At 46.1% G+C, this 27,470-nt stretch overlaps 1 protein-coding gene across 5 annotated transcripts in view; it reads right to left on the reverse strand.

Annotated features, from left to right (window-relative positions):
• Positions 1 to 27,228, reverse strand: part of SAR1 (SUPPRESSOR OF AUXIN RESISTANCE1) — a 208,668-nt gene extending 181,440 nt beyond the window's left edge. Inside the window, exons 1-2 of one of the 5 annotated variants that reach the window (XM_086489273.1) lie at positions 26,977 to 27,225; positions 26,616 to 26,754 (exon numbers count right to left, since the gene is read on the reverse strand). In XM_086489273.1, the coding sequence (XP_086345399.1) occupies positions 26,616 to 26,754; positions 26,977 to 27,128 (291 nt within the window). In that variant the 5' untranslated portion in view covers positions 27,129 to 27,225. Of the gene's footprint in view, positions 1 to 26,615; positions 26,755 to 26,976 lie in introns of all 5 variants that reach the window. The other 4 variants (XM_086489276.1, XM_086489274.1, XM_086489277.1 and 1 more) reach the window with 4 other exon arrangements.
• Between the last annotated feature and the right edge of the window lie 242 nt (positions 27,229 to 27,470).

The raw sequence follows: 27,470 nt of genomic DNA on the forward strand, positions 1-27,470 counted from the left end.
CACAACATCGCAGGACATCACATGACAAATCACATTCAACATTCATTCGGATCTTAGACCATGATTTATCGGCAATGCAGTTAGCAATCGCATCTAGATCCACTCAGGACGTCATCGATGCCCAATTGACTAACCCCTATTGCAACCATGTCTATTCGAGATCATTCAGACCAAAATGCTGTAGTCATTTCGTCTATCAGTTCTTGCACTTCAAAACAAGTCAAGAACAAATCAATTTCATATTCAAGAATTCCATTTCATAAAGTCATACAACAGAATACTGTCAGCTCTCAATATCCCTGAAGCTCAAAGAGACATCAATGACTCTAGTATTCTAAAAATCGAGGCATCTGTTGACAAAGGAGCGGAGTAACTTCCCCTCTTATGCATCCCACTATACCAGATCTACGGCCAAGCTGAATTTTGGGTTCCATTTGGAATAGACTATGCTAAACCAAAAGCTTCAAGATAAAGGTTCACAATTTGAGGAGTATCTGCTAGGTCCTCCTCCTCCATCCACTTCGCATCCAATGCAAGATAGTTCTTGAATTTAACCAAGAACCGCCTTCTTACTTTACCCTTATGCTTTGTGTCCTTATGTACCAAAATCTATTCGGGAACAAGAATCTCCTCGTTTTCTTTCACCTCGGGTTGCTCATCAGGCTCCCCATCTTCGGGCACATCACCTTTAAAAGGTTTCAAGAGACTCACATGAAATGCATTGTGAATCCTCCAAGTGTCAAGCAGTTTCAAACGGAAGGAGACATCATTGATCTTTTCAGAGATTTGGAAAGGTCCGTAGTATCGCATACTAAGCTTTGGAAAAAGCCTCTCCTTTCCCTTTTTCTTTCTCAGGCATGCCTTTTCAAAACGTAAGAGCACCCAATCATCCTCCTTCAATTTCAAATCGCGACAATGGCTATCTGCTGCCTTTTTCTGTCTTTGTTGAGATTTCTGCAAAGCCTGGCAGACCTTGGCAAAAGTCGTATCTAAGTCACAGGTGCATTCATCCGCTTCAAAAATCTTATCCTTCGTGCTTAGGAAGGGTGGAACCTTCACAGCACCTTCAATAATCTCAAATGGCGCCTTCGTCGTCGAAGAGTGTATCGTGTTGTTGTAGACAAATTCCACCAAAGGTAGATACTTTTCCCATTGAGTCTTTTGATCCGAGATACAAGACTTCGATAAATCTAAAACCACTCGTCAGCCTGCGGGTGGAAAGATGACCAGAACTGCAACCGCGTACCAATGTTCTCCCAAATTTCCTTCCAAAACAAACTCGTAAATCTGGGGTCTGTGTCGGAGACAATCGTCTCAAACATGCCATGTAATCTGAAAATCTGGGCCACAAACAGTCTCGCTAAGTGATCCGGCTTGACTGTTTTCTTCACTGGAATAAAATGAGCCTACTTGCTAAATCTCTCAATAGCAGTCCAGATACCATCGTGACCACTCTGTATTCTCGAGAGATCAAAAATGAAATCCATTGCAATACTTTCTCAAGGGCGGGTGAGTATGGGCAAAGGCTGTAACAATCCTTGTGCTTTATGCCTGTCGAACTTGACCTTCTGGCATACAAAGCAACTGCGCACAAACTCGTCTACATCCTTCCTGAGTCTCGGCCAAAAGGAGCATCTCTCTACCCCTTTCAAGGTGGTAGCAATGCCACGGTGACCCATAAAAGGCGGACAGTGGCATTCGGTTAGAACCTTTTCCCTCAACGGCTGTGTAACGCACAACATGGTTTTCTTCATCAAGTAGCCATCCCGAATGGAATAGTCCGCTACTATCTCCCCTTTTTGTATTCAACTGAATACATCTGCAAAATCTGTAGCTGTGATGTATTGACCGACCATATCCTCGAAGTTTCTATGATGTGTCGCGGAAATAGCCAGAACCAACGGCCTTTGGGAAAAAGTATTTGCCACCAATTTCTTTTGTCCCTGCACATGGACAACCTAGAAATAAACTGTGACAAGATGTTTGCCCACCGCATCTGCTTTTCCGATAGCTACTTCTGTGACAAGAAGTAGCATAAACTCCCATCATCTGCGAAAACCATAAAATCGGCTCCGAGTAGGTAATGTTGCCACAAAATAAGAGCATGGATAGCCACCAAAAGCTCTTTCTCACATATCTATACTGTCAATTCCGGCCTTGAAAACAATCGGCTCTCATAAGCAATGACATTGGCCTTCTTGTATTAAGACCACATCCAGACTACGACCACAAGTATCACAATATACTTCAAACGACTTCTGCAAATCCAGCAAAGTCAAAAACTCGTCCTATAGTCAAATTCTGTTCCAATTCCTGAAAGGCATTCACTTATGTGGATCCCCACGAGAAAAGGACTCCTTTCCTTGTTGACAAATGCAAAGGGGTAAACAACCTCTACAAACTTTCTCATGAACCACCGGTAGGAAGAACATAAGCCCAAGGAGCTTTCAACTTCATGGACATTCTCCAAATCGGGCCAATCACGGATAATCTCTATCTTGGCCGGGTCCATCTGCAGTCGTGTTATTGAGACAATGTGTCCCGAACAGGTGTATCTCTGGGCTCGGCTCACACAGTAAGGTGGCCGGTTCGGTGGTGTGATTCCAAGTATCAGATCAATGGTGTGATCCTTAGGACGTGCTGGTGGCAACTCGCCTAGTAGGCCCTCTGAAAAGCAATCGGCATGAGTGTGGAGAAAAATCTTGGCGATCTTTGTTCAAAACATATTCGACCTTCATTCATCGTTCAGTTCTCTCCGAAAAAAAGTGAGAAAAGAAATTGAAGTTCATCAAGTACAATCTCTGAGCCCTTCTTTTGTCAAAGTCGCTTTCTCGGCCCGGTAGTCAACCAAGGCAATGTTCTTGTGGTACCAAGGGATTTCGAGTAGGACGTCACAATCTCCCAAGGAAATTACGTAGAAAATCCTCGTGCCCTGAACACCCCTGTCATTGCAAACGAAGTTTGCCAATGATCGGTGTAATGGCAACATCCGTCGGGGTGCCACTCGAACTACCTCCGCCTATTAGGTGCAACGGAATGAATGTTTGAACTTTGCTCAAGATGAGTGCTCCGAACTGTGCTCAAGGTTCCTTTTGTTCTTATGAAAGGGAAAGCCTTCCGTTCTTAATGAGAGAGTACTATGATCACAAACAAAGTGAATGGACATTGTGCGTGCAAGTGTATGAGACTGAGAGATAGAGAGAGAAAAGAGATACGACACCAGAGACGTTGTAAAACCCTCCTCCGAAGGCCCCACTCTCTACGGCGAGAGCGGTCTACTTATGATTGCACAAATCTCTACAATGCTTGGACTTGCCGACGATGTCAACAACGATGAGGACGACGACGAGACGGTCTGAAATCAGAAAATCTTCTATCTGCTGAATTCTGTCTATGTCGGTGACGATGTCGATGACGATGGTACGATGACGACAAGCTGAAAACGCAGATGCTGAAATCTGCGTTTTTCGGGCTGAAACTGACCGTGTGACGAGGAACTGCTGCGGGAAGGTGAGGTCTGCGAGGTTCGGGACTTGATATGAGGTGTCTAAGGGCTGAAAACTGAAAACGCTGATGGTTCTTGATGTTCCGTCGCTGTGAATCTACAAAACGCTGGTTATGCTGCAAATGCAGAAACGCTAGGGCTGAAAATCTGCAAATCTGTCGCTGGTTAATCTACAAATGCAAAACGCTAAGCTTCTTGTTGAGTCTTCTGTCGCCAGGGATCTACAAACCAAAAACGTTGGCTGATTTGCTTGATGGAAAATGCTAGGGGAGAGAGGGTCTTTGCTTGGAGGAAAGTCCACCAAGGGTCTTGCTGAGAAGTTGCCTATTGAGCTTGGGCTCCCGCTGCCCCTTCTGCCAGAAAGTGCTAACTCTGGTTTGCTTATATATTAACTTAGCAAAATTGCCCTACCTACTTTCCAACAAAAGTCACTTAATAAATAAGTGAAAAATGTCAAAAATAGGGAAAATAGGTTAATACAATGGAAAATTCCCATGATGGATTCTAATGGATTCTGATGGGAATGCTGATGATCATGTTGTGTGCAACCGGAGGATATGCATCTAATCTAAGTGTCTGGACATGCACGGTCTGCGAACAAACTCACAAAAGTGCCAGATCACTTCTTATTCTAGACTGACTTGATTGAATTGAACCCTTGTCATGCTATAGCTTGTCCACGGACACATAGGGTTGGATGTGTCACGTGACATCCCCTCATTTTCAAAGTGAAGTACTGGTACCGGACTGTATGGTATCGAGGAAGATCGTCAATAGCATCCGGAATCCTGGAAGGGACTCTTCGCCGGTCCACTCTGATGTGTGGGTCGTGCGGTACTTGAACTTCATAAAGGTCTGTAACGCTTGCTTCTTTGGGCCGCGCCGGAAGCGACACAAAGTCTTCTATGGCTCCTGCAATGCTTCAACTTCGTCTAGAGTCATGCTTCCTCCTTCTTCAAGAATCTCCATGGCTGAAAATTCCAAAAACCATTTCCAACACAAAACCATGAACATACCCAATCCATGTAAAGTGAATGGAAAAAATCTTGTCTTCCTAAACGACTGTGCATGCAATGTAGAGGAAAAAATAGACGGAGTGCCAAACTGTTCACCACACACACGCAAACAATGAGATCGAATCGTGTCGTGCAAATCTAAATCAATCAACTGTGGCAAAACCCAATGGAAATGCCGACTCTTGATGCTCATACTTTCATGTGCTCTCTCTACAACTATGTCGTGCCAAGGAAGAGCATGGAGTGTGACGTCCTTGAATGCATACTTTTCAGCTTTTCATGAACAATCCGCATACATTCGTGCTCATTCATGAGTGAAACGTACTCAATGTACAATATGTCATGCCTAGTAAAAGGGATCACATAAAGACGCTGACTAAAATACAGGAAACGATCACGAATGAAACACTCGAACAATGCGTGCGACTAATCATGCGAACACATAATACTTCTTGTGAGGGTTCTTTGGACCAAGGTTCAAGAGCCAAGATCGGTTCGTCCTGAAGGGGTGCTTTGGACCTAGGCTCGAGAGCCAAGATCGATACTTCGTGATTGATCGAATCTGCAACGAGGTTAGCTTCGCTAGAAAAAGTATCAACTAACACATCATCCTTGTGAACAATCACATCATCTTCATGCAACTCATCATGCTTGTGAGAAATCACATCTTGATCATGCAAACCATCATGCTCGTGAGAAATCACATCTTGATCATGCAAATCATCATGCTCATCATTACCATTCCATTCATTATGCTTCTCATAATCACGCAAATCCTATGTGTCATGCTTTGGAGAAGAAGAGACTGAGAGAGTCTCCTTTTCCTGGATCTCGTGCATCTGTGCCTAAACTTGAGAAAAGAGTCGCAAGAACTCTTTCATGTGTTGGTCGCTCTTTCCTTTGACGGCGGCTTCCATTCTTTCTTGGTGTTTGCTCTCCATTTCTGCTTTTCTTTCTACTCTTCTTTCTGCGTGTCTACGTTCCATTTCTGCCATTCTTTCTTCGTGTCTGCGATCCGTTTCTGCTTTTCTTTCCGCTTGTCTTGCTTCGCGTTCTAACTTCCTTTCCATAAACATCTGGTTCAAAGCCTCCACAGGAGTTAGTGCAATTCTTGGCGTGTAGATGGAGAAGGGGGAGGGTCGGAAAAACCTCCTGATGAGGAAAATTCTTCTTCGCCTCTCTCATGCTCATCACCTCTAAGCAAAGTATCCATTCCGCTTCGAGTGATGACCATCCACTGAAGTCTTGGGTTCTTGTGGGTTCTTGTGGTCTTGGGTTCTTAAGTTCACGAGGAACTTGGGTTCTTGAGGGTCTTGGTTCTTGAGGGTCTTGAGGTTCTTGAGGGTTTCTTTCGCTTGCAATCTGTGTTTGAGAAGGATCTTCTCTTCACCCGAGTTCTGCTCTTTTCCGCAGGTGCACCCCTTGGCGGCCTTGCGCTCACACCAAGGTTGCTTTTTCCCACCTCACGTCGATTGGACGGCCACTAAATTCACGATCCACTCTCAATGAGTGAAAGGAGGCACAAGGGGAGGCTGGATAAGCCCTTCTTTCTTGGGATTCCTGTCACTGTTCAAAAACACGATTAAGCAACTTGGGTTCGTGCGACCGCAACAAGCAAAAAAAAATCTTGTGATTCTTGTGGTTCTTTCCTTGACTGATACAGAACACTGCCAAAGCTCCGATACCAATGTTAGGTGCAACGGAATGAATGTTTGAACTTTGCTCAAGATGAGTGCTCCGAATTGTGCTCAAGGTTCCTTTTGTTCTTATGGGAGGGAGAGCCTTCCGTTCTTAATGAGAGAGTGCTATGATCACAAACAAAATGAATGGACACTGTGCGTGCAAGTGTATGAGACTGAAAGATAGAGAGAGAACAGAGATACGACACCAGAGACGTTGTAAAACCCTCCTCCGAAGGCCCCACTCTCTATGGCGAGAGCGGTCTACTTATGATTGCACAAATCTCTACAATGCTTGGACTTGCTGACGATGTCGACGACGATGAGGAGGACGACGACAAGACGGGCTGAAATCTGGAAACTCTTAAGGGCTGAAATCTGCAAATCTTCTATCTGTGAATTCTGACTCTATGTCGGTGACGATGTCGATGATGACGGTACGACGACGACGTGCTGAAAACACAAATGCTGAAATCTGCTTTTCCGGGCTGAAACTGTAAACCTTGCGGAAACTGACCGTGCGGCGAGGAACTGCTGCGAGAAGGTGAGATCTGCGAGGTTCGGGACTTGATCTGCGGTGTCTAAGGGCTGAAAACTGAAAACGCTGATGGTTCTTGATGTTCCGTCGCGGTGAATCTGCAAAACGCTGGTTATGCTGCAGAGGCAAAAACGCTAGGGCTGAAATCTGCAAATCTGTTGCCGATTGTTCTGCAAATGCAAAACGCTAGGGTTCTTGTTGAGTCTTCTGTCGCCAGGGATCTGCAAACCAAAAATGCTGGCTGATTTGCTTGATGGAAAACGCTAGGGGAGAGAGTGTCTTTGCTTGGAGGAAAGTCCACCAAGGGTCTTGCTGAGAAGTTGCCTGTTGAGCTTGGGCTCCTACTGCCTCTTCTGCCAGAAAGTGCTAACTCTGATTTGCTTATATGTTAACTTAGCAAAATTGCCCTACCTACTTTCCAACATAAGTCACTTAATAAATAAGTGAAAAATGTCAAACATACGGAAAATGGGTTAATGCAATGGAAAATTCCCATGATGGATTCTGATGGGAATGTTGATGATCATGCTGTGTGCAACCGGAGGATATGCATCTAATCTAAGTTTCTGGACATGGACGGTCTGCGAACAGACTCACAAAAGTGCAAGATCACTTCTTATTCTAGACTGACTTGACTGAACTAAACCCTTGTCATGCTGTAGCTTGTCCACGGACACATAGGGTTGGATGTGTCACGTGACACCGCCTGTGACCTTAGCCTGTCGGGCGTAATTCCAAATCGAGCCGCCAATCCAAGTGAAAAGAAGTTGGCCTTGGCTCCTTCATAAAAAGAGGGCTTCCTGATTCTTCACTTTGCCCTAAAAGAGGCAAAGTTTGTACTTCCATTCATTTGATTCGGTTCAGGCCCCACGCAATGTGGTACCAGTTCTGCTTTTTATCTACCTTTTTTGCCACGTCTCTCAGCTGCTTTGGAACTTTCTGTCTTTTCTTCATCCTGTTCATTCGGTGCCTTGTTAGGGCACTTCGCGGAGATACCCCCAGTTTTCCTGCATTCAAAACACTTCCCCTCTTTGATATAGTTGATCCTCTCTCGACGAGTGAGTTGGGGTCGTGCACCCTTTTCTTTCGCTTCTGGGGTGCTCTTCTTCTTTCTACTTTCATTTCCCGAAGTCTGTTCAGTTCTCTGCGTCATGATCTCATATGTGGGGTAGGTCAAACTGCCTGAGTGAATGGCAAAACCCCGTTTCGCATGACTCATCAACTCCTGAATGGAAGCTGACTTTTGTTCCATGCAGTGATCTCGGATCTCTGTAGGAAGACCCGAGGTAAACCGCTCAATCTGCTCTTTGAACGAGATCTTCTTAAATGAAGAGGCGGGTAGAAAAGAGCTCCAGAATCTCTCGTCCACGGTATCTTTCTTGGTCATCCGAAGATGGTTCCAAGCAGTTCGTACGTCGCGTTCATACTCTCGAGTCAGCCAAGAAGAAATAAAAAGCCTCTTGAATTTCAGCCATTTAACTGGCGCTATCTTGTTTAATAGAAGCGTGGACCACCAAGTTCGGGCATTCCCCTTAAAGCAAGAGGCAGCCCTCCGAATCTTACAGTGCTCTGAGTAACGCCCTCCAGAGAAAGCGATGTCAAGCTGCTGTATAAAAGACAAAGCCTTCGAAGCATCTCTATAGCCAGAAAACGTGTCAAATTTAATTGATTGTCCACCTTCCTTAAACTCTCGGACTTTCTTGCCTTTGTCTTCCAGAAAGTCATACTGGTTGGCTTTATAAAAATTCTTCTTCTTTGCGTAAAAGCTGTTGTCATAAGAGTCCGAGCTATCGGAAGACGAGTCCTCTGTAGAACTATCAACCACGGGCGAGATTTTGGCTTCTTTGCCTTTTTCTTTCCCTTTCTGAAGCTTTGCTTTTTGCTTCGCTTTTTACCTTTTCTGTCTTCTTCGCTCAAGTCAAATGAGCTAGAAGAACTATTAGTAGAAGAAGAATTGGGTACTCCTTCAAATCGAACACGCTTCTTTTGCTTTCTTGCCTTTTCAAATGTAGACTGATGACCCAAATAACCCGGGAAGTCAGCGCCTTTCTTCTGCTTTTTGTCGTGCTTTTTAGCTTTGTTTTGCGCGTCAAAAAGTTGAGCAATTCATGCATCAACCAGCTCTTCTAATTCCTTCTCTTTATACTTCTTGGGAGTAGGAGGTTTCTTGAGAGCGGGTTTTCGGGGTGGTTTTGTGGTCTTCTGCCACTGCGTGTGCACCTCCTCGAAAGAAGTCTTGCTCATATATTTTGCCGATTTCGGGTCCTTGGAAAAATTAAGCATCATCTTCGTTGCATCGCCGATCAATTGTTGGCGCTCCATCTCTTGACGCTCCGCCTGAGTAGGCCGAGGCGGGCCATACTCCTTGCCTAAATCTTCGTTGCGATCCCTTCCCGCATCTTCGGATGCAGAGGGAATCGACTCATCTTTGCCTGAAGCCATAGGTGCCACGAAAAAAAATTAGGGATCGGATTTCCCGTAGAGGAGAAATCGGCCGTGCTCTCATACCACTGTAACAGACTTGGACACTCCAAGTCGAGAATCTACCACGACACCACAAATAATCACTTCAAACAGTTTACAGTTCACAATTGATTCAACACTGGCCCGATAGAGTTTCGTGCCTAGAGATATTGGCCCCAAAGACTGGCGCCCCTTTCGGTATTTCTTTTTGTATTAATAAGTGTTCAAAGTACAAGAGTGCAAGCAGGCGCTCACACACAGACTCTGCATCCAGGTGTTCTGAGTTGTGAGGCCTTCCCCGCAAATTTAAAGATTACAAGGGGTGCTAAAGCAGAGCCCCAAAAGCTGGTAAAAATCAAAAGCTTGTTTTAAAAATAAAGCAAGAGCTTTCTTTTTTTCTCTCTCAAGGCTTTTAAAATAAAAGCTCTCCCTCTCTTTAACTCTTTCTTGCGTAGAGAATAAAGCAAAGCAAAATAAAAGCTCTCTCTCTCTCTCTCTCTCTCTCTCTCTCTCTCTCTCTCTCTCTCTCTCTCTCTCTCTCTCTCTCTCTCTCTCTCTCTCTCTCTCTCTAGATTGGCTCTTGAGTCTTCTAGACAGTTAGCGATGCAAGGAGATGCATCATGTTGGTATGCGCAGATGACCTCATGGTTTCAGAGGCATGGTCTCAGCATGGATAGATTGCCTCCTTTTCAGTATTCCCTAGATGCACCCTCCTTGCCAGTCACACGGACGGAGATCACTAGACTCATTCGGCAGGATCTAATACAGTTGGACACCAGGAGGACATGGGTAGAACCGATGCAGGAGTTGGGCACGAAGATGGCTTTTTACAAAGAGCACCTTCTCCAACTTTCGGGAGATGGGTTTGTGACTCGTCCGAGCTACATGGACACTCATTTGTCTCATGGTCTGCGATGTGCTATTGGTCAAATTCGCACATCCTCACACCAGCTGGAGACTGAGACGGGTAGATTCAGAGGGATACCGCCGGAGTCTAGGATATGTCAACTATGCGGTAGAGAGCCAGAGACACAACTACACTACATATGCCACTGCACTGTGTATTATGAGATACGAGGGCGCTTCCATTGCTTATTCAGGGAGGGTTTTGGACCTCTAGATAGAGTCATGAGGTATCAGGATCAGAGATGCCTTGGCTTATATCTACTTGAGCTACACTGACATAGAGATACTCTTTTGAGGAGACATGGAGCACGACAGTCGCAGAGACAGATCACAGACTTCTTTGGATCGAGGGAGCCAAGAGACCAACCACCAGCACAAGGTTGTACCCGCATTCATACGAGAGGCACCCGCATTGACAGGGCGATTGAGCTCGGGAAATCGAGACAACCACGACCGAGACATAGGAGCACACTCCATCGACGGAGACTCCAACAGAGGATCATAGGCATTCTAGCACGACACCCAGATTGTCATTGAGGACCTATTTTACATTTTCACATTTCACATTTCACACTCATTTTCAGTTTTCATTTTTACTTTCAGTACTTTTTGTACTTGTACTTCAGACGTTGTATTAGATTCCCCACTTTGTATCTGATGGTCTCATAGGTCATTTTGGCCTTTTGAAGACGTTAATATATCATTTCATTTCATCTCTCTCTCTCTCTCTCTCTCTCTCTCTCTCTCTCTCTCTCTCTCTCTCTCTCTCTCTCTCTCTCTCTCTCTCTCTCTCTCTCTCTCTCATTGCGTAGCCAAAAGCTAAGCACGGTCTGCCGTAAATTCCGTCAGGTTTTGCGTTGGCGCCCGTACAGCCTGCCACGTGTCAACAGCCAGCCACGTCAGCATGTGGGTCAGCATTTCCGGGGGTGTGTGGGTCTAGCGGCCAGCCAAGCGAGTATTGTGTGTGTACCGGCAACAGCCACGTCACCCATTTGTGACATCCATGTTTTTCTAACCGTATTTTTGTCATGTGCACATCTAACCCTATGTGTACGTGGACAAGCTACTTCATGGCAAGGGTTCAGTCCAGTTAGCTTAGGAAGTGTTATGGCACTTTTGTGAGTCTATTCGCAGACCGTGCATGTCCAGGCACTTAGAGTAGATGCATATCTTCTGGTTGTACACAGCATGATCATCAGATTACAGTCAGAACCCATCAGTAGCATTTTAAAGTGCATAGACCTATTTTCCCTATTTTAGCGATTTCTCACTTATTATTTTTAAGTGACTTTGTTGAGAACTAGGTAGGGGAAATTTAGCAAGCAAGTATATAAGTAAACCTAGCGCTAGCGCTTTCTGGCAAAAGAGGCAAAAGGAACCAAGTGTTCAACAGGCACCTTCTTAGCAAGACCCCCCCCCCCCCCCCCCCCCGGGGCAGTCAACCTTGCGTTTTCAACCACAGACCCACCACAAAAGCCTAGCGTTTTTCAACAGTTGCAGATCAGCCAGCGTTTTTGCATTGCCGCAGCCTGGCGACAACAGGATCAAGCAAAAGCCTAGCGTTTTGGCATCAGATCATAGAGCAGCCCTAGCGTTAGCAGAATCAGCCCTAGAGTTTTTGGATCAGCAGGACTCCTAGCGTTTTGCAAATTCATCGCGACAGAAACCTCAGAAGCATCAACGTTTTCAGTTTTCAGCATCAAGACACCGCAGTAGAAGTCCCAAACCTCGCAGATCTCACCTTCCCGTAGCAGATCCTCGCCGCACGGTCAAATCCACCGAAGTTTGCAGATTCAGTCAGGAAAACGCAGATTTCAGCATCTGTGTTTTCAGCGCGTCCTCGTTGCGTCGTCGTCATCAACATTGTCACCGACATAGAGTCAGAATTCAGCACGTAAAGATTTGCAGATTTCAATCATTGGCGTTTCTAGATTTCAACCCATCTCATCGGCGTCCTCATCATCGTCGACATCGTCGGCAAGTCCAAGCATTGTAGAGATTTGTGCAATCAATAGTAGACCGATCTCGCCATAGAGAGAGGGGCCTTCGGAGGAGGGCTTTGACAACATTCTGGTGTCATATTCTTCTCTCTCTATTGCACAATCTCATGCACCTTCATTCACAGTGTTCACCACTTTGTTTGTGTACATTGCACACTCCCACTCAAGGAACGGAAGGCTCTCCCTTCCGTAAGTAAAAGGAACCCTTGAGCACAGTTCGAAGCACTCATCTTGAGCAAAGTTCAACATTCACTTCCGATGCACCTTACAATTTTGCAGATTGGCACTAAATTGCGCAAATCGAATGCACAACGAAAGGAGGCTTTCCTTTTTCGGTTGGATAAGTACATCAAGTTCGATGTGCAAGTCTTCAACCCTACGGACTACAATGTCGCAGTGGTGATAGCTCTCACCCAAGAAATGAAGCACAGCAAACTTAACCCTAAGGAGAACAAGTGGTCTCAAAGTACCTCATAGAAACCTCAGAGCCCACCGAATGGTAAGAACGGTAAGACCAATGGTAAGCATAACGGTAATTCTTCTTCTCAATCTTCCTCTACAACTAGAGCAAAGAACTCTCACAAGGAAAGGCTAATACTCAAGATAAACCTAAGTTGACACCTGATGAAAAATCTACTGTCACAAACTGCTGACGTGTCAAAGCCCTGAAGAATGGAGCCAACTTGAAGATCCTCGCCAAGGGGCCTAAACCCTAAGAAGAAGAAGTCCTACCAGCTTATGGGGACCCTGTCTGATGGGACCCCAGTGCCATAAAGGAATTAAAATAAAGCAAGACCCACCCACACACACACAGCTGATGATGTGGCAGCAGTACGAACGCTCTGAAAATCACGCTGACAGTGCTGAGGTGGCAAGCTGTACAGATTTTCGCGTATTGCACTGACATGATGACGTGGCAGGCTGTATGGATTTTCGTAAATTACGTTGGCAGCTTTTAGGCATTGCTTTTGGACCAAAAGCTTTTGAGTTTGAAGGCTTTTCATGTAAATTGGTTTTAACTTTTCAGGCCAAGGGCCTTTAAATATGAGGTTAGGGCTCATTCTCTGGCATGCTTCCTGGAGAAGGTGCAGAGTCTCGAGTACCGGCTTGTACTGTGTTGATGAATTATAAAGAAATACCGAAAGGGGCACCAAGGTTTGGGGCCAACAATCTCTGGGGTGAAATTCCGCCATGTGTTGATGAATTATAAAGAAATACCGAAAGGGGCACCAAGGTTTGGGGCCAACACTCTCTGGGGTGAAATTCCGCCACTCCGTGTCGCGTGTTCTCTCTCTCTCAGTTCAGTTGTTATTGAAGTGCTAAAAGTCTGTTTGGTCTGTTCTTTTGTATTGGCACGTGGTGCTTGTCTTGTGACAGTGGTATCAGAGCATCAGGCGTGTGCTTTTATAAAAGCACACCGGTCCTTCCATAGAGGAGACAGAGCAAACCGGCGCTTCCAAAAGTCTACTAGAATTTTATGTGAAGTATCTTCGGTTGCCGATCCCGGACTTATGTGAAGTATCTTCGGTTCGCGCGACCATGGACTTATTAGCCACTCCCACCCTTCATATATCGCGCATCAGGCACGCTCCCGTCTTCATCGCTCTGTCTTACAGGGCATAAGCCATAAAGAACCCAAGACATGGAATTCATGGATTTAGCAAAATATTTGCAGTTTCTGCTCAACGAGCTTCACGACATTCTTTCGCGGCATCCTCAGCAGAGCCTTCCGATGCTGCAAGTTTTCAACAATTTTTGAGCTACATGTTACAACTTACCCCCTCTGATGCCCCAGGTGGTACCTCCTCCTCCGGCACCAGAAAGTACGAGAGCTTCCAACCGACAACCTTCTCAGCCGTCTGTTCCAATCGGGAGAGTCTTCAGGAATATGGTGCAACCATCTGACCCTGATCCAATGCAACCGCCTTTGCCACCGCCTCCACCACCACCGCCACCAAGCTACAATGGTCTTCCAGCCATCTGACCCCGATCCAGTGCAACCGCCTTTGCCACAGCCATTGCCCCCACCTCCACCACCACCACCACCGCGTAATTGGGTACCTAGTTGCAAAACACGATTAGAAAAATACATAACCAGCATACCATTTTGCTTGAGAGCGCACCAATCGTCCTTCAATCGTGCGAGATACTGAGGTGGCATAAACCGCGCCTTGAGCTTGTCTTGGAAATCAACCCAACTAAAAGAGAGGCGTGAAATCGTCGGCTGACTCCAGGTGCACGGCTAGCTGTGCCACTTGCCATGCGTGGTACCAATTGATGGCATCACCGGCAACGTACATAGCTGTCGTCAAAACTTTGCTATTTCATGTCTTCTTAGTTGTCGCAAAATAAGCATTAAATCGATGCAACCAAGAATGAATAACTTTAGAATCCATCTTACCGTCATACTTACTGAAAGTCAACTTTTTTGTGACTGGATGATTGGAATCCGCGTCGTGGCTTGCGCCACTTGACGAACTCCCATGATCTTTGGGTGGTTCGGTCTTAGAGGCTAGGATGTGGGAAATAAATTCTTGATGACGAATCTCCCGTTGAGCTTCACGCTCGGCGTCCTTTTCTGCTTTTCGTTCATTTCGTTCGTCGCGCTCGCGTTCGAGAGCAAGTCGATTTTCTTCTTGTTGTGCGGCAAGTCTTGCGTTTCTTTCATCGTGCTCACGTTCCTGAGCAAGTCGATTTTCTTCTTGTTTTGCGGCAAGTCTTGCGTTTCTTTCATCGCGCTCACGTTCTTGAGCAAGGCGACTTGCTTCTTGTCTATCCATCATGGCCATCATCTGCTTGACCAATGCCTCCATAGCACTTGGTGGCGTAGATGGCGAAGAGGGAGGATTGAAGGAATCATCTCTGGGTGGGAACGAGTCTTCGTCGCCTCTCTCATGCTCATCACCTGTATGCGAAGTATCCATTCCGCTTCGGGTGACGACCATGCACTATGATCTTGGGTTCTTAAGCTCGCGAGAAACTTGGGTTCTTGAGGGTCTTAAGGTTCTTGAGGTCCTTGATTCGTGAGAATCTTGGGTTCTTGAGGTTCTTGAGTCTTGAGGGTCTTGGGTTCTTGGGGTTCTTGAGGTTTTCTTTCGCTTGCAAATCGCGTTGGAGAAGGATCTTCTCTTCACCCGAGTTCTACTCCTTTCTGCGGACGCACCCCTTGGCGGCCTTGCGCTCACACCAAGGTTGCTTTTTCCCACCTCACGTCGATTGGCCGGCCGCTAAGTGCACGGTCCGCTCTCAATGAGTGAAAAGAGACACAAGGGGAGGCTGGACAAGCCCTCCTTTCTTGGGATTCCTATCACTCTTCAACAAAACACGATTAGGGATCGCCACGCCCAAGTAAACTTGGGTTCGTGCGATCGCAACAAGCAAAAAAATTCTTGTGGTTCTTTCCTTGAGTAATGCAGAACACTTCCAAAGCTCTGATACCAATGTAAGGTGCAACGGAATGAATGTTGTATTTTCTCAAGATTAGTGATCTTTATTACTGAAGGTTCCTTTTAGTTCTTAGGGAAAGAGAGCTTTGCGTCTTATGGAGAGTGCTATGATCACGAACAAAGTGAGTGGATATTGTGCGTGCAAGTGAATGAGACTGAGAGAAGGAGAGAGAAGAGATACGACACCCGAGAGGTTGTAAAACCCTCCTCCGAAGGCCCCACTCTCGTCGGCGAGAGTGGTCTGCTTTGATTGCACAAAGGTGTACAATGCGTATGCAATGGACTGATGCAACTTGGACTATGCCGATGACGACGACGGTGGTGACGACGACGACTTGATGGCTGAAACCTGGGATCTTCTCATCGCTGAATTTGGGGTTGTCTTGGTGGCTGAAAATGACTGTTTTCTTGCTGTTTTAATGGCTGAATCTGATGGTTGTGTCGGGGGTCATGCTAGAGACAAAAACGCTGATGCTAAGTCTCCTTTTGGCTGCGTTCTCTACTGTTGCTTGAAGGCTGAAAAAACGCAGGTTTTGTAGGTTTATCCCATGCTGAAAACGCTGCAGTTGCAGGGTATCCAAGGCTGGAAAAAATCCGAAAGGGGCAGGCCTTTCCTAGCGTTAGTGATTGCTGAAATGCTGATGTCAAACGCTGCTCTGTTGATGCTTGGCCATCCCAAAAACGCTAGCTTTGGAGGCTGCCTGAAGGGGGAACAAACGCCAGGATGGGGTGATGATGGCGATGACTGCTAAGAGGCATAACGCCAGAGATGGGGGAAGCTTCAATGGCGATGGAAATCTGCTGGGAGTGCTGAGGGGGGGTACTGCTGAGATGTTGCCTGTTGAGCAGGAAGCTCCTGCTGCCTCTTCTGCCAGAAAGTGCTAACTTGGGTTTGCTTATATATTAACTTAGCAAAATTGCCCTACCTACTTTTGTTGGAAAGTCACTGAAAGGGACTCTTCGCCGGCCCACTCTGATGTGTGGGTTGTGCGGTTATTGAACTTCATAAAGGTCTGCAACGCTTGCTTCTTTGGGCCGCGCCGAAAGCGACTCAAAGTCTTCTGTGGCTCCTTCGATGCTTCAACTTCGTCTAGAATCCTGCTTCTTTCGTCTTCAAGAATCTCAATGGCTGAAAATTCCTGAAACCATCTCCAACACAAAACCATGAACATACCTATTCCATGTAAAGTGAAGAAAAAAATTCTTGTCTTCTCTAAAGACTGTGTATGCAATGTAGATGAACATAAAGACGGAGTGACAACCCGTTCATCAAACACATGCAAACAATGAGGTCGAATCTTTTCTGTGATCGAAATCAACCAACTGTGGCAAATCACAATGGAAATGCCCATGCTTGGTGCTCATACTATCATGTACTCTTTCGGAAACTGTGTCATGCCAAGGAAGAGACATGGAATGTGACTTCCTTACATACAAACATTTCAACTTTTCATGAACAATCCGCATACATTCGTGCTCATCCATGAGAGAAACGTGCTCAATATACAATATGTCATGCCTAGGAAAAGGGATCACATAACGATGCTGACTAAAATACAGGAAATCTTCACGAATGAAACACTTGAACAATACGTGCGTATCAATCATGCGAACACATAATACTTCCTGTAAGGGTTCCTTGGACCAAGGCTCGAGAGCCAAGATCGCTTCTTCGGGATCTATCGAATCTTCTTGTGGGGGATCTGTGGACCTCGACTCGAAAGCCAAGATCGATTCTTGGTGATTGACCGAATCTACAACGAGGTTAGCTTCGCTAGAAAAAGCATCCACTAACTCAGCATGCTTGTGAACAATCACATCTTCAACATGCAAATCATCATGCTTGTGAGAAATCACATCTTGATCATGCAAATCATCATGCTTATCTTTATCATCCAAATCATCCTGCTTCTCATAATCATGCAAATCCTGTGTATCGTGCTGTGGAAAAGAGATTGAGAGAATCTCCTTATCCCGAATCCTTTCAACCTTGTCCTGCATATTAGCAATGAGAGATGGAGAATGAACAATGTCCTCTCCATGAAAGATAGTAGGAGAATCACTTTTGGCATTGAGAGTTAAAGTGTTAGCCTCCCAATCAACGAGAGGGTTTAGTTCACAAAACCATTTCATGCCTAAAATCATATCACATCCTGAGAGAGGAGAAACAACAAATCTTCTAGTGAAGGCAGTCTGTTGAATTGCAAACAACACATCAAGGCACTCCTTCGTGACGAGAGCGTCCATACCGGGACGAAAGCCAGAGACCTCGATAGAAGATCTCGGACTAACTTCGAGGCGGGCTGAAACCGGCCCGTAGGGCGGTAGGCGTTGGCTTTCACCCAAAATTCTTTACTTTATACACACACAGAGAGCACTTTGCAACGAGAACCTGTAATGGGAATTAACACTTAATCACACACACAGCTCGGAAGCTAGAATGCTCCGAGCAGACGCCGACAACCTGTAGGCCCCAAAATTGGCGCCCCTTTCGGTATTTCTTTATTCTTTAGGAGGGTAAATTACAAGGTAAGGTCCTGGGAATCCTTCACGTGTATCCACCTAGATACCATTTGATTTGGCCAAATTTCGGCAGCATAACAGCCCCAAAACTTGCGCGAAACCAGTTCCCCTGCTGGAACTCGCTTGCACTGTCGTATACCCTCTGATTCCTATCCAAAAACAGTAAATTCAGCACGCTGTATTTACTGGTTTTTGCCCTGTTTTCAGCCCCAAACAGTCCCCTAACTGTCCTTTGCCAGTGGGGCACGATTCCCAATGATCCTGGCGTCTGTACTGCTGAAAAACAGTGAATTTACAGCGCATACACAGCGCTGATTTTGCACCTGTACAGTGAGGTTATGACCCTCACCAGTGCCTGCTTTGGAGCAGCAGTTAGCTACCCCTGTTCCTGCTCAAGGAGGCTCTTGCCTCAGCACAAAAGCATGAACCCACACAACTGTACATCAGTCAAATGAGTAGCCCTCTTGTGGGGCATCACATAACTGCACGTAGGGGAGAGAGAGAGCAGTGTGTAGTGTGCAGGGCATCACTCCTAGCACCACACTGTACATGAGAGGGAAAGAAAGCACTCCATAGCTCTTAACCTGTGACAGGTTGCAAATGAGGCCTCTCCCAGCTTAAAAATCAGCGCCCATTTTTCTGCAAGAGGAAAGTTCACGAAAATGTGACACTTGGCGCATTTTCAAGCATTTACCCGTTTCGGGCTCGCCGCTTAAAAATATCCTGACCGGTTGCCCAGTTGACTTCGCAGCAGAGTTGTAAAATGTTCCCCTAGTCATACCGGAGGTAATGACGCGAACACATTTCCCGGCCCAAAATAGCAGTTCCCTAAATTTTAGGAGATGCTTCCGTTGGGCTGCCACTGGTCTTCTGACCATCTATCCTCGTTGGGACCACATCCAAAAGTGCAATGTGGCCCAACTGTCGGATACTTTTTGTTGGTAGTCCCACCTTGACTTTACGCCTTAATTGAGTTCACTTCCTAGTATCCACCAACTTGCTAAGTGCGACGGGGGGACCTATATGATCTTGCTCTGAGCCTAGACATCCTCTTACCATGCAAATTCCAGTGCCGACCACTTCCCATCTGCGGGTGAATCTACCGTTCACATTGGCCATACAATTTCCGACCGTTTGCTACTTCAAAAAGAGGGTCTTAAACAAATAAAATAAACCCCATTGGAAAGAAACCAACAACCAAGGTTAGCAGTTGCCACCTCTCTGTGACATGGTTAATAACTGCCACGTCCTCGTGACACGGGCTCTCTCAACAAGAGAGAAACTGATCACATCATGCATACTACCTGGGTCAAACAATATGACAAAACGGTGCCCCGACGTACGACCATAACATTTAATGAGAGAATCATCAATGGGAGGGTCCTGAGAAACTTTGGGCACAATCGTTTTATCATTCATTGCATTGACAGATGTAGTGGGTGTTGTGGGTTCTTTAGATTCATTCGATTCAAGCTTAGGACATGTTCGTTTTATGTGACCCTTAATGTGACAATGAAAACAACGACCTTCCTTAGAATAAGTGCTTTGTTCTTCCAAAGTGATGTATCCTCCTACAATTCCTTATGCTACCTTTTCATCCGGAGTAAGCTTAGGTTTAGCAATTGTGTTAGCCTTACCCTTAGATTCATTAGAAGAATTCTTTGATGAGAGACTGTTGGAAGATTGGTTAAAAGAGTTATCATTCTTACCATTCTTATCGTTCTTACCGTTGTGCGGATTCTGAGAAGTCTGCGAGGTACTTGTGGAAGTCTTGTTCTCCTTAGGCTTTCCCTTGTTGTGCTTCATCTCCTGTGCGAGAGCAATTGCTACCGCCTTGTTGAGATCGATTGGATCGAATACCTCGACATCGTACTTGATATACTCGTCCAATCCATAGAGAAAAGTCTCTTTGCGCTCATCATCCGATATGCGTAATTGGGTACCTAGTTGCAAAACCATAGTCATAAGGGACGCATTCCGGGACGGGGGACGGGGGACGGGACTCAAATGGATTTTTAGTGTAAAAAAGAGGGCGGGACGGCAAGTGGGGCCGGAAAAGTAGGGACGGGAAGCCCGAAAAAGGGCGTCCCCTGTTACTATGTGCAAAACACGATTAGAAAAAGACATAACCGGCATACCATTTTGCTTGAGAGCGCGCTAATCGTCCTTCAATCGTGCGAGGTACTGAGGTGGCATAAACCGCGCCTTGAGCTTGTCTTGGAAATCAACCCAACTAAAAGAGGGGCGTGAAATCGTCGGCTGCCTCTAGGTGCGCGGCTAGCTGTGCCTCTTACCATGCGTGGTACCAATTGATGGCATCACCGGCCAGGTACATAGCTGCCGTCAAAACTTTGCTATTTCCTGTCTTCTTAGTTGTCGCAAAATAAGCATTAAATCGATGCAACCAAGAATGAATAACTTTAGCATCCATCTTATCGTCATACTTACTGAAAGTCAACTTTTTTGTGACTGGATGATTGGAATCCGCGTTGTGGCTTGCGCCACTTGACGAACTCCCATGATCTTTGGGTTGTTCGGTCTTAGAGGCTAGGATGTGGGAAATAAATTCTTGATGACGAATCTCCCGTTGAGCTTCACGCTCGGCGTCCTTTTCTGCTTTTCGTTCATTTCGTTCGTCGCGCTCGCGTTCGAGAGCAAGTCGATTTTCTTCTTGTTGTGCGGCAAGTCTTGCGTTTCTTTCATCGCGCTCACGTTCCTGAGCAAGTCGATTTTCTTCTTGTTTTGCGGCAAGTCTTGCGTTTCTTTCATCGCGCTCACGTTCTTGAGCAAGGCGACTTGCTTCTTATCTATCCATCATGGCCATCATCTGCTTGACCAATGCCTCCATAGCACTTGGTGGCGTAGATGGCGAAAAGGGAGGATTGAAGGAATCATCTCTGGGTGGGAACGAGTCTTCGTCGCCTCTCTCATGCTCATCACCTATATGTGAAGTATCCATTCCGCTTTGGGTGACGACCATGCACTATGATCTTGGGTTCTTAAGCTCGCGAGGAACTTGGGTTCTTGAGGGTCTTGAGGTTCTTGAGGTCCTTGATTCGTGAGAATCTTGGGTTCTTGAGGTTCTTGAGTCTTGAGGGTCTTGGGTTCTTGGGGTTCTTGAGGTTTTCTTTCGCTTGCAAATCGCGTTGGAGAAGGATCTTCTCTTCACCCGAGTTCTACTCCTTTCTGCGGACGCACCCCTTGGCGGCCTTGCGCTCACACCAAGGTTGCTTTTTCCCACCTCACGTCGATTGGCCGGCCGCTAAGTGCACGGTCCGCTCTCAATGAGTGAAAAGAGTCACAAGGGGAGGCTGGACAAGCCCTCCTTTCTTGGGATTCCTATCACTCTTCAACAAAACACGATTAGGGATCGCCACGCCCAAGTAAACTTGGGTTCGTGCGATCGCAACAAGCAAAAAAATTCTTGTGGTTCTTTCCTTGAGTAATGCAGAACACTTCCAAAGCTCTGATACCAATGTAAGGTGCAACGGAATGAATGTTGTATTTTCTCAAGATTAGTGATCTTTATTGCTCAAGGTTCCTTTTAGTTCTTAGGGAAAGAGAGAGCTTTGCGTCTTATGGAGAGTGCTATGATCACGAACAAAGTGAGTGGATATTGTGTGTGCAAGTGAATGAGACTGAGAGAAGGAGAGAGAAGAGATACGACACCCGAGAGGTTGTAAAACCCTCCTCCGAAGGCCCCACTCTCGTCGGCGAGAGTGGTCTGCTTTGATTGCACAAAGGTGTACAATGCGTATGCAATGGACTGATGCAACTTGGACTATGCCGATGACGACGACGGTGGTGACGACGACGACTTGATGGCTGAAACCTGGGATCTTCTCATCGCTGAATTTGGGGTTGTCTTGGTGGCTGAAAATGACTTTTCTTGCTGTTTTAATGGCTGAATCTGATGGTTGTGTCGGGGGTCATGCTAGAGACAAAAACGCTGATGCTAAGTCTCCTTTTGGCTGCGTTCTCTACTGTTGCTTGAAGGCTGAAAAAACGCAGGTTTTGTAGGTTTATCCCATGCTGAAAACGCTGCAGTTGCAGGGTATCCAAGGCTGGAAAAAATCCGAAAGGGGCAGGCCTTTCCTAGCGTTAGTGATTGCTGAAATTCTGATGTCAAACGCTGCTCTGTTGATGCTTGGCCATCCCAAAAACGCTAGCTTTGGAGGCTGCCTGAAGGGGGAACAAACGCCAGGATGGGGTGATGATGGCGATGACTGCTAAGAGGCATAACGCCAGAGATGGGGGAAGCTTCAATGGCGATGGAAATCTGCTGGGGGTGCTGAGGGGGGAAACTGCTGGGGGTGCTGAGGGGAGAAGTTGCCTGTTGAGCGGGAAGCTCCTGCTGCCTCTTCTGCCAGAAAGTGCTAACTTGGGTTTGCTTATATATTAACTTAGCAAAATTGCCCTACCTACTTTTGTTGGAAAGTCAATTAAAAATAATAAGTGAAAATACCAATAAATAGGAAAATAGGCTAAATGCACTGGAAAATTTCCCTAACTGATGCTAATGGATTCTGATGGGAATTTCGATGATCATGCTATGTGCAACCGGAGGATATGCATCTATGCTAAGTGACTGGGCATGCACGGTCTACGAATAGACTCACAAAAGTGCCAAATCACTGCTAATCTAAACTTGATTGAACCCTACTGTGGTATAGCTTGTCCACGGACACATAGGGTTGGGATGTGTCACGTGACACGTTTCTGACATCTATCTTCGGAGTGCAACTTCTGGTAGGGTGGGGTATCCTGAAATGCTTGCCATGTAAACCCTTGCAGATTATATCTTGAAATTTCTTGACATCTCTCAATAGATGTCTCCTCTCATGCTAATAAGCTTACAGGTCCGGTGCGATTGGTCTTGAGACTACCATCACCACCGGAGGAACACTGTCTATCCAAGAGATGATGGACCATGTTGTGGGTGTCTACGACCTTATGGAAGGAACCTAACCCTAAATTTTTTTGGTGCAGGTTTCAAGATGGAAAGTCGATCGACTTTTCGAGCTCGGCTGATGTCGAGATTGCTTTTTAAGTTTTGAGTTTTGTTTGAGAACTTGTTTGTCGATCTTGTTTGAAATTTGTTTGAAATGGATGGTAACTGTTTTGAACCTGTTTTGGTGCCGATTTGAAATGTTTGACTCTGGGTTTAAAACTGTTTTCATTGATTGGTGATTTTACTCCCAGGTGGAGGAGTGAGATATATTGTTTTGGTATTGTTTGAACCTCGGAACGACGCAGGCCGATGCCTGGGGAGCGTTTCACTGTATGTTTGAAAACCTCGGAACAACGCAGGCCGATGTCTAGGGAGCGTTCCGTTGTATGCTAGAAAACCTCCGAACAACGCAGGCCGATGCCTGGGGAGCGTTTGGTTGTATGCTTGTAAAATAATTGTTGTTGTCACTCCCGGCCCAGACCTGGATGGTTATGCGGGAGGAGTATAAGAAGTCTAAGCAGTGGTTACTCTCAGCACCTCCAAACAACACAGGCTGTGGTCTGGGGGGCGTTTGGTTGTAAAAGGCCTCTATATCTCCCGACCCGGATCTTTTTAGGTTATGCGGGAGGATTAATGAGGGAGTCGTTGAATATCTCCCGGCCCGGACCTTGTTAGGTTATGTGGGAGGAGTGTTCATCGACGACTTTATGTTTCTATGTCTTATTTTCTATTGGCACGTGGTGTCCGTCTTGTGACATCTATTCAAGGAATCTTAAGAGGATGGTTAACTCTTGAAGAACGAACTCTTTATGTCCTGCCCAATAGGATCTGTGGTGTCTGTAATCAAACCTTTTGAAGAAAATGGAGAAGCCCAGGAACCGTCATGAGAATGACCGGAAGGCTGTCAATGCATGAACTTGTCACCCAGTGAGGCCAAGTGGCTAAGCTGTGTAAAACTCCAGGAAGGCCAGATGTAGCAATCTGCACCGTAAATGTCTTCCGAAACAAGGAAAGTCAGACTAAGCAGTCTGCACTGTAGAAGCTATCGTAAGCTGCAACAGTCACCGGTAGACCGCACGGACCAGCACCGGATGGTGTCCTGTCAATAGGTAGGGTAATCCAAAATGAGGGGAAAGCCAGAGTCAACAGTTTGCATTGTGAAGGGCCTCTGAGAAGAGGTGTGGTCAGACCAAGTTGTCTGCACCGTAATCATCCTGTATGAAGAAGGGAAGCCAGACCGAGAAGTCTGCGCTGTAAATAACCTCTGAGAAGAGAAAAGGCCAAACCAATCTATCTACGCCCTTCTTGCCTATATCTCCTACCTCCAATCCTCCGATGTCAACCAAAACAGAAATCCACGCCAACGCCACCAAACTGCATGTCGGTGTGGCTCTCAATGTAAATGAGTTGGGAGTGGCCTACTGCCGAGGTTGGGGGATAAGTCTGTTGTAAGGTTATCGAGGGTGAGTGTAAGCAACCCTGACGGTAGCAATCCCAATGATTAGGTGTAGAAGAGCAACTACACTACCATCCAAGCCAAGCTCCGGGTGACTCCGGATGTAGGTGCGTAATGCCTGATCTCCCACATCTTGCAGATAAACTCTCCAAGAGAGTCCAAAGCACTGAAGTCCCACTCCAGTCTGTAGATCCAAGCAACGAACCTGTCCAAGAAGAGATCCAAGATCCTCTCCCGAAGTCCATGTAGATGCTCCTGTGTAAGCAAGTGATCTGACGTGTCGAGGTCAAGTGGTAAGTGTCTATCCACCCAAGATGGTGTCTGCTCTGGGAATGTCGGAATCCCACATGCCATAAGCATGGCCATATCTCGTGTGAACTCCTCTGATGAGTGCATTGGTGTGTCCATAGCAAATCACAAGTCACCACCTCCTTTGGAGTGCACAACCGTCGAATGATGGCTGGAATGAATGGATCTCCCAAGGATTACACCCATAGATGATCAAGCCGATGTCAAAGATACTGTGTACTGCAGCAGTCACTGAGAGACCGCACGGACCACCACCGGATGGTGTCCTAGCAGGAGGTAACTTCATCCTCTGTGAAAAACTCAAACCATGCGGCTATTGTCCACCCAAAAACACAACTGCGAGGTGATGAAAACGCCACTGTCCAACAATTTTCACGGTGCTCATACGCTTCTAGCAGGGTCCAGAGCGGTACAGAGGGTGTAGGGAGGGCGGGGAATCAATGTAGCAACCCAAAGTGGGCTGAAAACAGAGAAAACAGCAGTGATGTATGGCTGAAATCCGACGGATATGGAGAGGATACGGGCCAGCAAGGCACCAGATGCCAAGCTGGTGTGTCGAAAGGCAAGGTCCGGAGCGCTCCCCCTCTATGCAGCAAACACTGCCGAGCTGTTCAAAAACGCAGCAGATCCCAAAAATGCAGATCTGACTGAAATTGCAAATAGAGCAGAGGGGTTTTCCAACGACGAAAAGTCTGGGAATGGCCAGCGCTAGCTGCAGATCTGGTAATCGCCATGTTGATAGCAAAAAAAGCAAGTTGAGAAGGTGAATCTCCGCAACGAAAACTCTCCAGATTTCATCGCTTGCCTGGCTTTTGCAAAACGCTGGCAGATTTTTGCTCCATTGGCAGAAACACTGGCTGGTCTGATCCTTTGAGAGAAGAACCTCTGCAGAAGCGCATAGTCCATGGAGAGCCTAAAGCTGCTGATACCATGTGAGAGTGCACGTGTGCGGAAGGAGGGAGAAGATCACAAACGCAAGATATGGTTAAGAGGGGATGATCAGCCCCCCATGACTACCATGAGCAGAAGACCCGTACAATGATCAGATAGTGTGGAAGTGGGTACCCCCTTGGCCCCATAAATAGTTGCCCAAGGGGAGGTAGGGCAAAGCATGGAAAAATCCACCACCACCCAACAAGAAATAAATGAAACATGAGGGCGCCCGGACAAGGTGAGCGGCCATGGGCGGCCGAACAATGCAGTCTGTATGCGTATGCAAAGGGTGGCCAACCCAGAGGCACACTAGCCGTACATGTATGCCCTAGACTTGTGGAGCAGTAGAGTGGTGCAAATTTAACACTTCCAGCCCACCTCTTATTGGTGAGCTCGTTGGTGAGTAATTTTGTATAAGACGTTAAAAGATAGATCTCCACTTTCATCAGCATTAAGTTATGCAAAAAATGGGGCAAATTCATACTCAATGATGCAAGGGTTTAGTCAGAATTATTAAAATTTGAGGGGTATTTTGGGAATTTCCACAAATTTCAAGGGTACTTTGGTAATTTTCTCTTAATTTAAACATGCAATTACATGGTTGCACCTGAGTACGTGCAGACATAAAATATACATATATAAAAAACTACATGCATATAATAATATACGTCTAACTATGCATGTAAGCAAGCATACACGGATGTAGATGTGTGTACACTATAAATGCCAGAGTATACTCGCGCACGCACACACACTTGTGTGTACACTTCAGTAGGTTTGTTAGGGAATATTAACTCCAATGGTTAAGAACATAGCATACTGCATGGTCAAACCCTTGTTTTTTTTCCATAAAAATATGCAAAATAAACACTGGGAGGTCGAAACAGTACATGACTTGCCTGCTCTGTGTTAACAGCAATGTGAGTAGACAGTGGCTCTTCAAAGACAAGCTGTAGACCTGACAGGAATGCTGCATTATCATCGAGCCCAAAAAGCTCAAGAATTGTGGGAGATGAATTATGTATTCGCCTGGATTTCCACAACAGACAAGAAATAAGTTTCCTGTAGACTGCTTGATAATGTCATGGACCACTAACTGTGAATGCACGATATAGAAGAGGAAATAGCAAACAACAGACCAGTTACAACAACACCCACTTTCACACAATTGCCACTTGCGGGCGCTGTTGAAGTGTAAGATAATACATGAAAAACTGAGCCAAGCGCAGAAAAAGGAATGCTGAGGCAAACCAGATATAAAAGCTGCGAGAGGATGGGGAGCCAACTGCGGTTCCCGCCATATTTGTAGAAGCGAGACAGCAAGGCTCTGAAGGGGGGAACTGAGAGGGGACCATAACGCGCGCCCATTTTACTTGATCGCTACCCGCCACAGACACCTCCATCGCTGCTTGCGATGTGTGTGGGTAGGCCTCTGAGCTCGACACAGTGAGACACTACTCTTTCTCAAATGGAAAGACCAGTGCGCCAAAATTTGTTAGTTCAAAGTTATTTTGCACATCCCTTGCACAAAATTGTGACACCCTAATTGAGCAAGGTCCCCAATTGATAGTTGCTTGTATCAATTAGACGAAAGCCAAAGGTGTTAAGGGTTCATCTCGTTGACTTGACCTTTTTAAAACCTTTGCATTAAAAATATATGCGTGCAAAAATCCAAAAATTCACACATATGAAGGACGTCCAAAATCATTGGTGATTCCCAATTCAAAGGGGCACACAGTAAACAG

This window comes from Adiantum capillus-veneris, chromosome 18 (genome assembly GCF_014529385.1).
Source record: "Adiantum capillus-veneris isolate H3 chromosome 18, ASM1452938v2, whole genome shotgun sequence".
NCBI lineage: Eukaryota > Viridiplantae > Streptophyta > Polypodiopsida > Polypodiales > Pteridaceae > Adiantum > Adiantum capillus-veneris.